Below are 18,686 nucleotides of genomic sequence, written 5' to 3' on the forward strand. Positions count from 1 at the left end.
ATGATTTCCGACATGTTTCAGTGTGAGATTTAGCCTTAATATGTTGGAAACAGATGAGCCAAAACCAAACACTGCTAACTCGCTGTACGTCACCCACCAGCTGCAGCTTTCTGACTGACGTTTCAACCGCTTACAGTGCACACACTTCATCCAAAATCTCATCAGCGTCTACCACGCACACGTCAGCTGACATTCAACAGCCATCATCTTTTACTCATCACCAAATGAGTCATACCAAATTGAAATTTCTACTGCCCTCGTATCTTAATCATCAATTCGTAAGTCAGCTGCTTTCATCCACGACTCTACAACCGGCACTGGCAACGCTTAAACACCGGCCGCTACTTTAAATCCCTTCAGTGCTCAACTGACACTAACGCCTTCGGTGCTTAAACCTAAGATGTTCTCTTCAGCCGCAGTTTCCCATTTTATAACATTTTAATTTAACATATTCTAATTTTTAACACATCGAGCCGTTGAAAAACTTTTTAGGAGTTTCAGCTGATCAGTTAGCTCATCAGGGCTTAGATTATGTCGTGCAGTGTAATGTTGGAGTTTGGTTTAATGGCAGCTCTCTCTCTGGTATGAATCACAGATAGTTACGCTGTTAGGTGGGTATAGTATAATCAAATCATCCAGCAGGAGTCAGCAGTGATTCATCTGTATCACTGTGTATGCTCCTGACAGTACAGCTGCTCAGATCTGTTTACAAATCCCCATAAAATGCCAAAATGGGGCTGGCTCTATAATCCTGTGTGGCTGTATAACGCTGTAATCAGTTTTTACTACACACAGTAAAGTTATATTGCCACTGGCGATGCCAAACTGCCAAAGCAGCACTCTTTTAAAGGATGCTCTTTGAGGTAGCAGGCAGAGGATAAAGAAGGGAGAGAAAACAGATGACATGCCCCATTAACCAAGAGTCTGATTCATACCTGCAACCTAGTGAGTAAATTGCATGCATCTGATACACGAGGACATCCCCAAATCACTGTTGTAAACATAAAATCTCTGCAGAACGAATCATTAAGGCAGATGGAGTGTCCTTCTGAAGAGAAGAGGTCATTTTCAACATAACCAAGTGTTAATAGGACTTTTTTTTAGCTGGCAAATTCCAGTCTGTGTATATTTGGCCTAAATTCTGTTTGTGTATAAACTTAACTGAAAGGTAAATGAACTCAGTTTAAATGAACTGAACAAATAATATCTGTGTTTGTGTCTGGGGATGTTGGCCAGTGACCTGGCTCACCTCCACCTCCCATTATAAATATGATTGTTTTTTTTTTTTTATTGTATTCATTCTTTTATTCCTATTCCTATTTACTTACGTAGAGCAGATGTTTTTCTCATTTTTGCCCTAATGTGTTTCTCTTCCCCCTCAGACCCTCAAACAAATACTAAACATGTACACATACAGACAGGACTAACCCCAGCCGGTCCTGGTTCTCCCTCCCTCTGAGGAAAGTAAAAGTATTATACAGTATATTCTGTTATTACTGTGAAATGTGGAGTAAAATCTTCCACATCTCCTCACTCTAAACGGGTCATATTAAAGCTACATGACGATTAATTGGTGTAAATTTTCAGAAACAGATTATCTCAAACTAAGAACTACTTTTGTTGTGCAGCCCAGTTTGATATAGTGATGAGCACACCTCTCCTTAATAACACACACACACACACACACACACTAACAATTAATAACACTTAATAACAGCCCTGAGCACAGGTCTAATAAAGCAAATAATTAAGATACCTGTGTGGGTTAATGAGTGTTGTTGCAAAACGCCTCCTCTGCTGAGTGACGGCTGTTCCAGTTTGACGTACCGTGCTTCCTCCCTGTACTCGTCTTTCAACTCAGCGGCCTTCTCTGTCCAATAAGTGCACATTGCTGCTGCTGCTATGGACCAGGAATGAGATAGTGAAGATACTCCTGAGCTTCCCACTTATAAGGTGAAGAACAGAAGCCGCAACAGAGTCATTCTGCCTTTATAGGAGATCAAACACACATTTTTATTTTAAAATGACATTAAGTGGTTCTCCCACTGGTTTACAGCTCATCAGTCGCTCTCTGCGTTATGTCGTTTGAACACGTCTGTAGGTTCTTACTGTCCTTACTGAAGCTTTAGCTTGACGCTCGTCAGACTCCCTCGTATCCAAAACACGATCCACGAGTCCACTTCTTGATTTTAACTGTTTGCTTGCAAACTTAAAGCAACATTACAAAAACGTTAGAAACGTACACAAATATAACTTTCCACATCGTAAAGAAAGTCTGTGGCGAGAGATAGCGAGGTCAAAAAACTATATCGCTCCAGTCTCCTTTCTGTTCCCGCTGACCCCGGAGCTGACCCCGTTCCCATGGCAACCAGGTTAAGTGATGGGTTTTTTAAATATCACAATAAGAGTCCTATCTTACTCATACACTATAAATGAAATGTACATATGTAATAATATTTAAATGTTTCTCAATCATGAAATTATTTATCTTTATTAGTTATCTTACTTATGAATTTGCATATTTCTAAATAAAAAATATTCTTACTAAATAAACTGCATTTAGGCTCCTACAACATCTAATTAAAGAACCAAGACAGAACAAAACAGAAAGCCATCTGTGTGTACACAATCTAAAGTCCCAGCTTATATCCATACCTTGCAGTAGTTTGCTGTCTCGTCCTTCTTTTAAATTTAACGCAGCAGCTCTAACAGCACGCTAAGCTGCAAATCTTCAGAAAGCTAAAAACAAGCAGACAGAATTTCAATTTCAGTGAAAATCAGTGATTTTGTGGAGCCCGACTTGCATCTGCTTAACATGCAGAGAACAGGCCAGAGCTGGTCTGCTGTTGGTGTGTGTGTGTGTGTGTGCTTGCGTGTGTGTGTGTGTTTGCATGTGTGTGTGTGTGTTTGTCTACAACTCTGCAATTATGAGAGGCGGGTGAGCAAAATCCCAACGGAGCAAATCAGTGTCTCTGTTTATCACAATATCTACCTACGGATAAACACACACTCAGAAATGCCAGTGCAGTGTGTGTGTCAGTATGCAAACAATATGGAGGTGAATGCATACACACACACACACAGTCTTCCTTTCTTTCATTGGGTCAACGCTAACCCGCATTTCCAGTCAAAAGAATACAAGGTCTTTTGTTCCTCCTTCGTATTACTTTGTTTTTGTTTTGGATGTGTTGATTTTCATCTTCAATTTAAGTCAAGGTCACACCTCAGAGGAAGTGTGTGTGTGTAGGGGGGGCACTCAGCCCTCTTTAAATATCTTGATAATGGTCTTGTAACATAACAGGGAGATCAAGCCTTGTTGCCTGAGATTAATTAAAGTTGATTGTAGATAATAATTAGGAATTCATTCTGCATACTAATAAGCCGTCATTAATTTCAACTGTTTCCCCCGCCGTCGCTCAGAGAGACGAGACTCCCGCGTGTCTGCGGCCCAGTCACCAGAATAAAATGTTGGCATTGTGCGTCTGTGATAGGCATCACGGTGACGAGGTTCAGACTATTGGTACAAGTTTTCATGTGAGCTGAAACTTAATGAAATAAAAGCAGAGGATGGCGGTGACACGACAGCCAGGCACGACGACTGCCAAGCAGCCGACTGCTGTGCCGGGTGTTTTTAACGAGACGTTTTCCAACCGTGTTCGTAGCAACAAAACTGGGTATTTATAATGAGATGTCAGGAAATTTCCCAGCCACGTTTGTGGTGACAAAACTGAGTATTTTGAGCCACAACACGATGTTTTCCTGATCCTGATTAAGTGTTTTAAATCTAACCTGACCTTAACCACAGCGTCACAACATGAAACTGAAAAGCGAAACATAAAGAAATGTGAAGTTTGAATCTAAAGAAACGGAAAGTTTCTACATGTTTGTCGTAGATTGCACCAACGTGCAATGCTAACATTTATTCTGACGTCTGGGTTTGTGTGCTCATGTGTAAACACAAACTCTAATAACGGCCGCTCCTGTCAGGTAGGAGCTTAGTCCGAACCCTGACTTGAAATTCAGATATTAAAAACAGCCCTGATTGGTTTTGGTTACTGGCAGCCTGAAGCTAGATGATTCTTAATATTGTCCACAGCTGCTGGTAGAAGTTATTAAAGACCTGATTGCATCATTCAATCACTACCTATAATTCTGGTGTAATTACATCTTGTGATTAATTTGTGATTTTGCAGAAGGAGGATGTAGAGAGAAGTGAGTAGGGGTGGGCTCTCTAGATAATTGATTGAGGACTGTAATTGACTTCTTGAAGCCCAAGGTGACGTCTGCAGATGTCTTGTTTTGTCCAACTAACAGTTTATATGTAAAACAAACAAAAAATGATCTCAATTCTGAAGCTGGAATGGATGAATTTTTGGCTTTTTTTTTCAAGAAAAATTGTTAATTGTTAATTAGGCTTCTAGTAATTGACTAAAAGAGATGATGTGAATCCGAATCAGCTAAAGTAAGGCTGATCACATGATCCTTTCCTCACTGAACGCTCCTGTGTTTTGTCAGCCTGCTAGCGTAGCAGTGCTCTCCTGCATTTCACTGCATATCTGAGTGAAATCGACGGACGTCCAGTTTGATAAAATACGAGCTACATTTGCTGAACTCTGGCTCTAACTCTGTCTTTCATTAGCAAAGAGCCGTGTACAAAACATTGGGCTCGCCGGCAGTCGCCAGTTTAAATGACAAACGGCGGTGGCAGCAGGTCGTGTCAGCTGTCGCTAATTACCGTTAATTCTTCGAGTAACTTGATGAGAGGCCAAAATGACACTTGGCGGCTGCCTGGTTTGTGCATCTGTACTCAGCCATTTGTGAGGGAAGAAAGTCGTCTCTAATCCCACAACAAACGACTGTTTCTGTCGTTCTGACGGATCTGTCCGGCTAAACGAACCAGCTGAGAAATTTCAGCCCATGCATTCTGCCAGTTAAGCTTTCACTAATATCAAATCAATAATTTAGCTCATAACCCTAATAGTTTTCAATCAGCACATCAGTATTTTTTATCATGAAGCTTGTAAAAAATAAGATTACTAATTATGTTTCACATTACATCGCCTACAGCTGTTATTTCAGTGTGTCAGATGTAATCAACATTTAGGTACATATGGGTAAGCACCATAAATGGAAGTGTGTGTGTATAAGTGTGTAAGTTTTTTTGATCTACAGGTATTAAAGGGTGGCTTGCTCAGTAGGGAGAGTCTGTCAAAAAGAACAGCAACGGTCGTTTGTTCAAATGCCTAAAACCTTGTGTGCTCACCTGACGGGGAGCTGTTGTGGCAGGGTGAATGATTACCGTTTCCAGGCAGGTGGAAGTACTCTGACGTTGTCATAGCACCGTAAGACCTCTTAGGGAGGATGTAGCAGTGTGTTATGGGTCAGCAAAGCTGTTTGAGTTGTTCTTTGAACAGTCATGTCCTTACCAGTGGTATGGTTGAATTATAAAGAAAAACCTGGTAATGGTTTGTATCTCCAATAAGGGAGCTCACGCATCTCACTCATCAAAGGTGAACGTGGGACTTAATTTGAGTCAGTCAGTCAGTTACAGAAGGTGTCACAGGCCTGTCCATGTGATTCCCGGCTCTTCAATGGATCTCGATAGAAATCACTGAGAGAAAGGAGGAGGAAAGAAAAGCGAAAGCCCCAAAACTTGGAGCGAGAAGCGTCCTTAATGCCTTCCTGCTTGGGATTCAGCGTTGCAGCAGAAGGATTGTGGGTAAGCCACAGTAACTGACGGATGTCCTGTCCAGGGGCTGAGCTTGAACTAAGCTAAACTAAGCCCCTGAGCCACCTTGGTACGAACATGGCTTTCTTCCCCAAAATCTTCCACCCAAAGTTCGCCAGGAATTCCCTCACCTACACTTGTAATTCATCCTGCGCAGCAGGGTGAGCAAAGTCAAATGTGTGTGAAAAGGCTTTCATTACAAAACGGTGGCAGCTTCATAACCTCTCATGCTCGTCATCCCTCGCTCCTCCATCCTGGTCCTGGAACAGACATGGCATGTTCATGAGGTGTGGGAGCACACATGTTAGATCATTAACTATTGCACTTGTATGTACATAACTTCCACTTTAAAAACAAATCAGCCAAAATGGCCCAAAGAGTCCCTCTAGCTCGGTATAAATCTGAGTATTTTGGTGAAATTATCCACACAGTTTGTCTCCTCTCGTCTTTCCATTCCTCTCTCTCATCCCTCCAGGCGCTCCAGGTGGCTCTGGCTGAACACCAGGAAGAGGTGGATTACCTGACCTCGGCTGTGGAGCAGGTCTTCCAGAAAGCTCCGCCAGACATCAGCCAGAAGTAAGACATGGAAAATAATATGTAGCGCTGTGTGATGCATTGAAAGAGTGAAACTTGGTGGGTTTTTTAATGCAGAGTCCAGTGCAGATCACTCTGCAGCACAGAGTTTTCAAACTGGTCCAGCCTCCGGACCATCTTAATACACATCCAGACCATGTCCATCCCTTCTGCCTGTCAGTGTATTCCAACCTACAATCTTCTTATCATGAGGAAACAATGCTAACTACTGTGCTGCCCTTCAGCTTTATTCAACAAGAAGCTACTAAAACAAAAGTAGAACTGTGGCTTAAAGCTCAATGAAGAAGAAGGGCTGCAGCAGGAGAGTGGTTTAAGACAGACGTGAAAAATGGGAATGTATCCTTTAAGAGCATTGCAACAGCCGCTGCAACTAATTCAGGCTTATTCAGACTACTAAAACTGCAACAGAGGAGAAAAGTTGTTTTCAAGCTCGGCTTCAACCCAGGTCATGACTTCACATCCTAATGTCTTTGTTTTTTAAGTGTTCAGGTGTTGTGGAGTGGACTAGTGTGGCCTCAGTCTCTGGGAATAAATGCACAGGAAATGGTCTAAACAGGAAGTCTGCATTAGTAATGTTAGAAATGTGTCACAGGCCAATAAGCCTCTGTAATTTTCTCGAGGTATCGCACAGAGATGGACGCCATCATGGCACGTTGGAGGCGACTTGGCACCACGCTGACAGACAACGCCCAGAGGATCCAGGAGCTCATGGCCAAACTGATGCAGTTTGAGGTGAGACTGAGCAGAGGGATTAATCCAAGTGATACAAGAATTTGACTTAATTTCAATACCTGTTCTTGTTCCTCCTCCAGAATGATGTGAAGACCTTAAAGAAGTGGATGGCGGATGTGGATGTGTTCCTGAACGAGGAGTGGCCGGCGCTGGGAGACTCTGAAGCTCTGGAGAAACAGTTGGAGCAGTGCACGGTGAGGAAACCATGCATCAATTAATGCTTTCACTGTCCTAGTTTGAACTTAGGTTGAATTATGTCTTTGATATCTGACCAATGAATTACTTACATGATTATCAATACTCAATGCTCAAAGAGGGAAAAGTTGATAAAAGGTTTATACAGAGTGGATAAAAAATAAAGTGCTCTCAGGATACCAAGGCCGAAAGAATTTATAAAACAGCCCTTAGAATTCACAAATATCCAATAGTCTATTAAATATCCCTTTAAAAATGAGCAGGTGAACACCTGTTTCAACCTGTCTAACCTCAGTCCTGCTCTCTGATTGGCCAGGCTCTGGTGAATGACATCCACACCATCCAACCCAGCGTCAACGGCATCAACGAAGTGGGCCTGTACCTGAAGAAAGAGGCCGAGCCGCCCTTTGCCGTATATATTCAGAAATTACTGGACGAACTGAACGGCCAGTGGGAGAACGTCTGCAAACAGGTGTGTAACCTTCATCCCGGGGTTGTGTTTCCTGCTCTCATGTATCTGTATAACACTGCTTGTTTATGTGTGTTTTTCCTCTCCGCTGTCTAGGCCTATGCTAAGAAGTCTGCTCTTAAAGGTGGCCTTGATAAGACCATGGCTCTGAGGAAGGAGATGCAGGAGATGCAGGAGTGGATCAACCAGGCCGAGGAAGACTACCTGGAGAGAGACTTCACGTACAAGACGCCTGAAGAGCTACGCAAGGCTGTGGAGGAGCTCAAGGTGTGTAAAGCAGAAAAGTCCATTCAAAATATGCTTTTGTAACGTAACCATGATTAAATGCAGCTTTAACAAAGCAGGTTGTACAAGTTTTACAACGTAAATTTAATAATTGAGAATGGGAAAAACAAATCTTTTGCACGTTGCATCATTTAAAGGTTTGATAAGAGAAGATGACATTAGTTTAGCAATTTAATGTAAAGTTAATGAAAGGACCATTAGAATAAAAGGGATAATATAAGAAGACTAAGTGTCGACAGCCTTGCTAGCAGCTCTGTGAGGCTGTGCTTGAGCTAAATGCTAATGTCAGCATGCTAACATGCTTACAATGACAATGCAGGCATGTTGATGTTCAGCAGATGCAATGGTTAGCATGCTCACTGTGTTATTTTAGAGGATTAGCATCCTAACATTTGCAAATTATTTGGTCATAAAGCGAAGTATTAGACAAATTTGAATTGTGAGATAATTGTTTCCATATATTGATCACAGTACGGCACCGTACCAGTCCAGTTGTTGGAGGTCATGTGCCTGGTTTTACAACCAACATGAAGCGGAGTTTTGCAGTACATGTTTATATTCAACATTACCAAACATGACTGGTTTTACAGGGGATTATGTGTGGGACTATTTCTTGGCTGAAAGCAGGGACTTCCACACTCTTGCAACTGTCACTGTGACTAATACCAAAAATACATCCCACAAGCAGACAACTTCCCAATGAGCAAATACTGCGTCTGTGGATCCTGGGCCAGAACCACAACCTGTTTTCAATAGGAGCCAGGTTCGCCTGTGTCCACCTCTCGATGCCCAGGACACTCAGGGGAGGTGAGGGGTCAGGTGGAAGCTATTGTATCTTTTGGCTGAAGGTATTGTAGTCTGACCACAGCGGGGGACGGTGTATAATTTCTTGTCATCATAATTTGATGTTTTATTTGCAGGGACATAACTTTATTTAAATGTCATGCTAGAGACAAACTGAGAAAAACAGTTGAAAGTACTAAACTGGGGCTTCCGCACAGCACAAGCTAACACAAAAACAATTTTAGGTGAAATCAACAGACTGTTTAATTTTTTGTTTCTTATATTTTTTCTGCTGTATTTGTTGCTGCAGTATTTTTTTTAAAAAGACAAGAAGCGGGTTTAAAGAAAACATTAATTCTAAAGTTCATGCTGCTCACCACCTCAGTAACTTTTATATCGTTAGCCAAGTTTGGATAGATCTATAGGTTCCTTGTGCTCTCTTTCTCTGGGATCATTCACAGCACATTGAACTTGCTGTGTGCGTTAGTTTTAGTCCCACATATGTCGAGTTATGTGTTTGTTCAGGGGCACCTGACATCTGGGCTTTGTGTGGATCATGGTGATCTCGGTCTTGTCTATATTCACGGTGGAGGCCCGGCTGGGATCGACTCCCAGCAGCTGCTGCAGCTGTTCTCTCTCTTTTCTCTGTCACTCTGTTTTGATCCTGGTTAATTCCAGGTCGATAACGCCCCTGTCTGCCTGCCTCTCCTGCCATTGTTGGAGTTGAAAAACCAGCTCCCTCTTTTTCTCTCTTTCCATCTCTCTTCATCTCCTTCCCGTACCCCCGCTCACAGTCTCCACTCTCGTCCCTCCATTCCTCAATTTTGCATCAAATTGCATCGATTCTCCTTTTCACCGCCATACCTTTTTAGCTTTCATAACTTTAATGTGATGTATTTGTGATGTAAATGTATGGCACCGCTTCCTTTGTGATATACCCAAAAGCCTCGGCAGCGGTTGTCCCCTTCCATTCACCCCTCCTCCCCAAAAAAGTTTACTTGAGAGTCGAGTTGAAAATTAAAAATTGATTTCACTCTGCTTGCTCTTGCTAATCTCCCCCTCCTCCCTCCCTCCCTCTTTTCACCTCCTCTTCCACTCCTCTACTCCCCCCTTTCTGCTCTGAGCTTAAAGGAAACTCCATTCTTGAATCCGTTCCCTCGTTTATTCTCCTAATCCCCCCCCCGTCTCCTGCTCCCTCCCTCGTTTGGGAAAGTATTAGCTACACTCCTTCATTCATTGATTCGTTGGCTTGCTTGTTCACTCTGTCTCTCTGTGTCTCTTCACACTCGGTGGCTTTGTCAACAGAAGATACATTGATTCATTTGTTCGTGCATCCATCCCTCCATCCATTAAGCCCCCCTGCTCTCTTTCTTCCTGTCCCCCTTTCTTCCTTCCTTCCTTCTCTTGCTCTTTATCTCTCACCATCTGTCTCTCTTTTCTTTCGCTCCTCAGATGACTTTTAAGAGTTTTGTTGATATGAAAAGGCTCGTGAGCGCACACAAGCTAAATCAACTGAACTTGAGGTCCTTTTCACACAATGCAGGTTTTATCCCTGGGTTTGTGCCGACAGGTTTTCAGGTGTTGGACGTATACCGACATCTAAACAACATGGAGTCAGCATAGCTTCAGTGTGCCAAACAGCAAAAGCTCCTTAACTCTAAATCAAGAAAATGCTGTAAGAAAGAAACCCACTCCCTTTCTGCTTCCTTTGTACGACCGTGAGCGGCCGACGCTCTGTGTCTGTACTTCTGTGAAATGCTCTGCAGCTCAAGCGTTCTGAGACGGTTGTGTGAAAAGTCTGGAGAACTGTGTTAGAAGAACCACAAATCAGTTTTCTGGTATATTTCAACCCGACGCCTTCCCCTGAAATGTGCTATTGTTGCTCCGTTGGTACGAGTTTGTGCTAACTTTGCCCTCTCCACCTCTGTTCTGCAGATTTTAGGGAAAGTGACCAAATGTATTGTTTACATTTGATATCGGTTTTGTGCCAAAAGAAGAATATGAAACGATTAAAACTCCCATTTAGTCAGTGTCCCTGCAGTGTTGCATGACAGGGAAGATTAATGTTGGAACCATTTTTCCCCCCACATACCCTGCAATTTTGAATTTGTTTTCCAGCCCAGGAAGGCCTCAGTCACTGCAGATCTCTATTGAACCACAACGGTGCAACTGGGCTCTAAATATTTCAGAAACCAGTTTTTCTTTGGGCCTCTGCGGTTTACTCAGTGGTTAGATTGAAGAAGCTTAATCTGTGATTTGCCAGCCGTAGTATGTTCATCTGATACTCCTGTGGTGCTAACTCTAGACCAGCCTTCTGTTTCTGTTGTGAAGTTTAAAGGCAGCTTTGGTAAAGCTCCACGCCGGTTAATTCCAGTTTGTCAAAGACATGGTTGTGAACTTGACACTGAAACAGGAACCTGTTCCTGTTTTAATCTGCACAGATTTTGATGCTCAGCTTCCAGTTTCTTCCACCAGTGACTGGTGATTTCTGCATCTTTGTCACTTTCTGCCTTACCAGTTGGCAGACTGGTTGAACCATTACAGTGTTTTCTTCTCCGTGTAGAAAACATTACTTGCAAACCCTTTTTACAAAATAACATGTCTTCCTACAACCTAAAAGCATGAAAGACTCCAAACTGTAATCATCTGAGCTATCTGAGTCTGCTGAATCAAGCTGTTGTGGCAGATTTTGTATGATCATGTACATTAGAGCTTTTCTGCTCTTATTTAACAATAGCAAAGAAATGAATATTTTCACCACGATTGCTTCTTACTGGATAAATGCACACGTTTCCTCTGAGAGATCCCAGCTAGATGCAGGGGTTTGTTGTCTGGCTGAGGACACTCAACAGCTCTGGTCAATTTACAGTGTCTCAAACAACCCGATCAACTCCGCTGTCCCTGAAAAACACTTCTTCTGTCTCTCTCTGCCTCTCTATCAGAGGGCCCAGGAAGAGGTCCACTCCAAAGAGCTAAAGGTCAAACTCCTGACTGACAGTGTGAACAGTTTCATCGCCAAGGCTCCGCCCACGGCCCACGATGCTTTGCGGTCTGAACTGGACGTGTTGACGGCCAACTACCAGCGCCTGTGCAGCCGGCTGGATGGGAAATGTAAAACTCTGGAGGTAGGAACTCTATGTGTCTCCCTTTTCTGTCTTCTCTGTGATCACTGGGCCGTTTTAATTGGACGATGTGTGCATTTTTGGGAAAAGACAAAGTGCACTTGAAGTTTTTTAGAGGGTGTGCGTGTTTGTGTTTGCGCCCAAGGTAAAAACACCCTTACATGCTGTGTCAAGGCCAAGGCCGTGGTGCTCGCATACATCAGTGCCAGCTCTGGAAGGCATGTTGTGTACGTGGTAGATGAGTGTTTTCAGAGGGTGTGTATTATAGATGAGCCAAGGTGAAGCGAGTTTAGCCAAGCAGCACCGTTTCAGCCTTTCTTCTCGCTGTTTGGATGTTAGCTTGTTTCCTTCAAAGTGTAAACTTAATCGAAAACAAGTCCATTTTAATTAAGAAGCGCCGTTTTAATCTTCAAGCTGGATGTTTGTTGAACAATTATGTGATAAAAAGAGATGGAGACACAAGATGAAAACACGCAGGGGATCTGTTCTTCAGGAGAAAGCAGACAGCAGACGGTGTGTTCTGTGCTCTGGAGGCAGAAATCTCAGATATCTACAAGTATCTGTGTGGTGAGATACCACCGTCCATGCAAGAGAGAAAAGATATGTTTAATAATTTGGGCGAACTGTCTCTTAAAAAGAAAAAGTCCTGAGCCAGTCCCCCTCCCAAACCCTCACAGAATCAGCCACAACAAAAAGCAGCTTTGGAAAGAACAGTGAAGTCCAGAAACTCAACCCAATACAGAGCCCCAAATGTGCTTTTTGAATTTATGTTTCATGAAACATTGAAATTCCTGTCCACGACAGGCTCATCTGTGCAGCGACGCGGCACCAAGAACTTCCAGAACAGGAAAATATGTTTTCATTATTGCATCTGTTGCCATATTTTGTCGTTATATACGATTAGAGAAGCTGTGTTTACTCCTGGGAACACCGTGTGGCTGTAATAATAAGATGTGAAACGCAGAACATGTTTTGATTCTCCAAAAGAAATGGAGATTAAACTTGTGCTGTGAACAGAAATGTCCCCACAGCTCTGATGGAGCTCGGGATTGTTAGGACAGCTACGATGTGAGTAACTGATGTTCACAGAAACACTGACGCTCTGTAGCCATTAAATATCACTGCAGTAACAGGACAATACTGTAATTAATAAAGTTCCTGCTGCCCTGCCATGTGTATAAAGTACACATTTTTATAATATGATTTCCTTATAATAAAATAAAATACACACAGTGCTCCTCTTATATCATTCATGCTTTAATACTCATAAGAAAGGACCCCAGTGATGAGTGGGAACACCCTTTCACACACATGTAACACACGGCAAGAAAAGGATGAGATCAGTTTGACACCTTTAGTGTCCGTCTTTGTTTCACAATGAAAAACTGCAGCTTCCTGAGGTTCAACTCAGAACTGAGAAACCATAAACATGGAGGTTCAGGGTTCGGGCATCTTCTCATAAAATAGGGTGAAACATAAAAACATAACTCATGCAGTAGAGGTTAATGGCATTAAAAGTTACCCTTCCGTGGCCATATCAGTCTGTGATGGATGTGGAGAGCTCTGTGTTTGCTTCCCCGTCCAACGCAACACACACAAAAAGTGCTGAAATGTAGAAGAAAGCCTGGCGTTCAGATGGTATCCTGCGCGCAGAGGAAGCTACTTTCGCTTCCTCCTGCCACCTGACAGCAGGTGTCTCTTTGTTTCAGGAAAAGGAACTTTTGACATTTTGAAAAGCTATTTTTATCAGAGCGCCTGTCCATTTGTCGGTGCTATAAACTACACGCTGCCACCGACAACTGTCGAGCACTTTTTAAATGATTTGTTTGTGTGAAATCTGCTTATTTTGTGTTGAGGAAGTCAGTTCAATCAGAGGCAACTGTTGCTCATTTGCAGATGGAAACAAACTCATCAAACATGTTGATGTTGAACAGATGCTGATTTGACGGCCTGAACCAATGCTGAATACATGAATATAAGACAACACCACAGGAAAGCTGAGACCCCCTCACCCCTTTCCTCCCTCCTTCTTCTTCTCCCCTTTTCATCAATCCCTTTCAATCTGCCTCTCCCCTTCTCTTCCTGCACCTCCTGATGACTTTGTGTGTGTTTTGCAGGAGGTGTGGGCGTGTTGGTGTGAGCTGCTCTCCTACCTGGAGCAGGAGAACGCCTTCCTGGACCAGCTGGAGCAGAAACTGGACGAGACGGACAACCTCCATGGAGGAGCAGAGGAGCTGCAGGAGGCACTGGATGTGAGTCTGTTTTTATTGGTGAAGCCAGGCAAAATATAATATATATGCAATAAGGTTGACATTTCAGAGACCCAGACAGGCTGGAGGGCGTAAGTGCAACAAGGGGTGAGGTGTGTGTGTTTGTGATATATGTAAAGATATTAAATCAAAAATAGAAAAAGAGGTGACAAATAAATATCAGTACTACTAATAAAGTATTAAAAGAAACAAACAGATGTTAACCTGAAGTGTGTTTAAAGGGGCTAGAGGCATCAGGAGCTGGAGGAGCGTTCAGGATGTGTGTTTTTTTTTTTTTTTTTCCCTCCTCTGTGGAGGAAGGGGTAGGCGTGATCCTCACAGACTCGGTTTAGCTTGCTTAGCCGCTCCAAGCAGTCATCACATGCGTTTTCCACTGCATCCTCGCAGCAGGGGATACCGCGCTGAACCGCCCACTCTGTTATGGCTTACCATCGAGGCCAAACTGCAGCCAACCTGAGACACCTCCTCAGACCAAAGCTGTGTCTTGTGCTAAACCGATTGCTTGAACTTGGTGTCTGTGCTGGAGAGAGGAGAGAAACGTGTGTTTGTAAAAGTCTCTCTGCGTTCGGCTCTTTGCACGAGCTGAATCTCTGGTGTTTGGAGTTTAGTTGAGCCTTATCTTGCTGTTTACTGATTGCTGTCAGCCATACTGGAGCTTTGTAAAGTTAGTGCTCAGTTGGGCACTCATGTTGTTGGAGGGGCAGGGGTAAAAAAGTAAAAAAGGGCACCCAAGAGGACACCTCATCATGTTTCCTCCACAGGAAGGGCAGCATAGTGCCTCGACAGCTTTTTATCACATTGTCTTGCACACTGGGTCACTGTAGAGGACACTTTATCATGCTTTATCAGCCACAGGGGCATCCAAGGGCAGCCCATAGGGGCGTTTGTTTCTTCGAACATGGGTACCCCCCACCCTGTCCTGTTCCCCCCTCATGTAAAAAGAACCTTTCCTGCAGCTGAGAGCTGAACGTTTTCCACCAGCAAACCAAAAGGAGGCTTTTATTGTGAAGGAGATATAGGAAATGGTTTGTGTTCATCACAAAGGAATGTTGTTAGTGGTGCTATTCTTGAATAAAAATGAGTTTATTCTCTAAGGTGAGGATGGAGGGAAAGCACACGCAGGACAGACATAATGAGGTTTTGGTACACACTGTGCCAGATCAGCTCGGTGTCTGCAGCTGTACGGAAAAACACCATTAGGAGGAGGCTGATTACTGTGAGGCAACACTCTGTTCCCCAGTCTGCACAAGAGAGAGAGAGAGAGCCTGATCCTCTTGGGCTTCATAGTGATTTCTTTTTTCTTTCTTCACCAATTACTATTGGGACTAGGGCCTCCTTCACCTACGAGCTACCTCACCATAAAATGGACACGAGTCCACCCAAGAGGCCGGCGGGCTTAAATGATGTGAACGTGATAAAAGAACCGATAAAGGAGGAGAAAAAAGAAAGGCAGCAAAAGAAAGCAACCAAAATCATAAAGATTGTCAGACAGATCAATAACAGGGAGTGTTGCTGATGTGTTTGAACTGAGAATGCATGTGTGTGCATGTTTTAGAAATAAATGATTGTAGTGAACCAACAAAGTTTTATCAAACAACAAGAAAGAACAAGAGAGAGAAAAGTCACACCTCACCCCATAAAGCTAGTATTTACCTTTTAGTCACAGAGTCAGCACTTCCATCTGGAAAGAAAAATGTCATTATCAAAATAAAATATCAACTGTTTGGAAGAAGTGCCACCACATGATGAAGTATGGAGGGAATGCAAAGAATGGAAAATTACAGCCTGAGGGGAAAAGGGAATGGCTTTTTTTTTTTAATTAGAGCAAGCAGTGGAGAGAGGATCGTTCAGAGGGGAGGAAAGGGAAGTGATGTGAGGTACTTCTGGAAAAGGTCATTTTCATCTGATGAAGGAAAGTTCTGTGTGAAAGATTATGTTTGCAGCCATTTGGACGAAATAAAGACAGATTTAGTGTGTGGACTTCTCTGATGTTACGTAACACAGGCCTCACACGCAGAAATGAAGTTAATCCACTGGAATTCACACTGAATCTTGTAATTAGCGACACTGGGCTTTGCTGGCCTTCATGAGAAAATAAGGTGGAGGGCTTATGTGTCAACCTTAACTCGTTAATTTGCTCAAACTGTGCTTTTGCAGATTACCTTAGATGTTACATGCAGGGATTTGGTCAGATTAAACAATGCAAAAAGCTTAAAGCCTCTGGACCAGGATGCATTCTGTCATTTAAGGGAGTACAGAACAGCAAAAATGCAAATGGCTGCCCACTCAGCTGTATTTAACAATGTTAAATGCGCAGCTGACAGCCGAACAGACCTTTTGGGGGTTTTCAGAATTTGTGAAAAGATGTTGAGCACTGAGGTCAGACGAACAAGTGCTAACTGACCTCTTTTAGCCTCCGCATGTCATCACTCGCATCCTGCAGAATTTTCACTGTGCTTCTCCAACATCACCATGAGTCACCTTCCAACTAAACTGTCCGTTTGTATGCAAAAACAGTACGAGGATATCATTACCGCCATCAAGCTGGAAGTTTTAACTGGAGAAACTTCAATAAAACTCAAAGATTAAGTCTGTGAACGTGTGATTGATGTTGTTGTGTGTGTGTGTGTGTGTGTGTGTGTGTGTACAGAGTCTAGAAGTTCTCTTGCGGCACCCTGAGGACAACAGGAACCAGATTCGGGAGCTGGCCCAGACGCTGATGGACGGGGGCGTTTTGGATGAACTGATACAGCAAAAATTGGACGCCTTCAACACACGATGGGATGAACTTATGGCGAGGGTAAGACACAGCACACTCCGCCTGCAGATATATACAGCATGTGTGCACTAACGCAGAGCTGGATAACACTGTCTAATAGTCCCACACATGGGAGGAAACATGCAGGAACATCCCAAATCTAATACATCAAAGATTCTGTCAAATGTAATACATGAATCATGGAATCATCATCCATAGGAACAGTCATTACCACAATAATAAACAACATTTATTACAATTAAAAGCAATAAACAGTTAGTTCAAAAGAGATACGATGAGCGTTGTTTCTGTTTGATGATGTGATTCGTCCTTTATATTTGAGGACGTCTTTGATCCATTAGATTTCATACGTTCATCTCTAATAATCATGTCCTTTCCACAGAGGTGTGTTGGAGCTATCACACAGTGTTATCCAGCTCTGCTCTGATTGGCCCGGTCTGAGTAGATCGACTCACTATAATGCGGATCATAACCGCCTGAGTGATGGATGTGACTGATGAAGATCAGACATGTACTTCTGGCCAGGCGATGTTGGCAGCTGCAACATTTACCGCATTTTTCTGCACTATAAGGCGCACCGGATTATAAGGCGCACTTTCAATGAATGGCCTATTTTAAAACTTTTTTCATAGATAGGGCGCAACGCATTATAAGGCGCATAGACAGAAACTACCGTACTGTGGTGTCTGGGGTTGCGTTATGCATCCACTAGATCAGGGGTCGGCAACCCGTGGCTCCAGAGCCGCATGCGTCTCTTTCATCTCTCTGATGCGGCTCCTGAAAATAATTAATGAGCATTTATTTAAAATGTATTTTATTTTAGTTCGTTCGTTTTGAAACAAACACCGCGCACGTTCACAGATGACAGTTTATCCTGCGTAAAGATGCAGGTGACGGCGCACAGCGCTGATGTGCAGACACTGTGCACTGAGGTTCAGGAGCAGAAATCACATTAACCACGTTTGATTCATTTTTTAATTGCCTATTATTTAGCATGTATTCATATTTTTCCATTGTTCAGTGAAATAGTCATTTTATTATTCAGGCTGACAGCTGACTCCAGTAAAAGGATGACGGCACGCAGAGAGTGGAACGCCCTTTACACATTTACCGCTTTTACTTCGGCCACGCCCCCTGACTACGATAGCCATAATTAACCAATATTGATCCGTATAAAAGGCGCATCGGATTATAAGGCGCACTGTCGGTTTTTGAGAAAATTAAAGGCTTTTAGGTGCGCCTTATAGTGCGGAAAAATACGGTATATGAACTTTCTCCTCTAATTTCCTTCATACCAGCTCTGCTACGTGCACCTGCAGCCTCCAGATACTTGTGTCAGTGTTTTGGCACTTAATTTGAAGGCCTCACCTTGATGGACTGTGGCTTAGATTGCACCTCATTGGTACATCCCATTCATGGTGACAAAAAGGATGAATGTAAATGCAACAGTGCACTGGCAGTGAAATGTAACCACAATATTCTGAATTTGAGTAGCCTGAATTAGAATTTAAACGTCGAGGATGATTAAGCTGCAACGCGATGGTACTTATTCCACAGCCAAGCTCCCTGTATATGATGGACGAAGTGACGGAGTAGTTCCACATCTTTGTTCATGTCTGGACCGTTAAAGTCTGTCTCATACAGGCTAAAACATAGAATTACACATCAAAGATGAATGCATCTTGCTGCTAAAAGTAAGTGATGGTGAATCTGAGTAATAATTCTAGCT

General features: G+C 43.0%; 1 protein-coding gene across 10 annotated transcripts in view; it reads left to right on the top strand.

The window, feature by feature from the left end:
- The window catches only part of dmd (dystrophin), a 207,526-nt gene that overhangs the window by 90,520 nt on the left and 98,320 nt on the right, over positions 1 to 18,686 (top strand). For all 10 annotated transcript variants that reach the window (XM_041966474.1, XM_041966467.1, XM_041966475.1 and 7 more), the window contains 8 exons: positions 6,204 to 6,304; positions 6,943 to 7,054; positions 7,135 to 7,248; positions 7,566 to 7,721; positions 7,815 to 7,985; positions 11,729 to 11,911; positions 14,026 to 14,160; positions 16,829 to 16,978. In XM_041966474.1, coding sequence (XP_041822408.1) covers positions 6,204 to 6,304; positions 6,943 to 7,054; positions 7,135 to 7,248; positions 7,566 to 7,721; positions 7,815 to 7,985; positions 11,729 to 11,911; positions 14,026 to 14,160; positions 16,829 to 16,978 — 1,122 coding nt within the window. The remainder of the gene's footprint in view (positions 1 to 6,203; positions 6,305 to 6,942; positions 7,055 to 7,134; positions 7,249 to 7,565; positions 7,722 to 7,814; positions 7,986 to 11,728; positions 11,912 to 14,025; positions 14,161 to 16,828; positions 16,979 to 18,686) is intronic.

Source organism: Chelmon rostratus, chromosome 24 (genome assembly GCF_017976325.1).
Source record: "Chelmon rostratus isolate fCheRos1 chromosome 24, fCheRos1.pri, whole genome shotgun sequence".
Classification (NCBI taxonomy): Eukaryota; Metazoa; Chordata; class Actinopteri; order Chaetodontiformes; family Chaetodontidae; genus Chelmon; species Chelmon rostratus.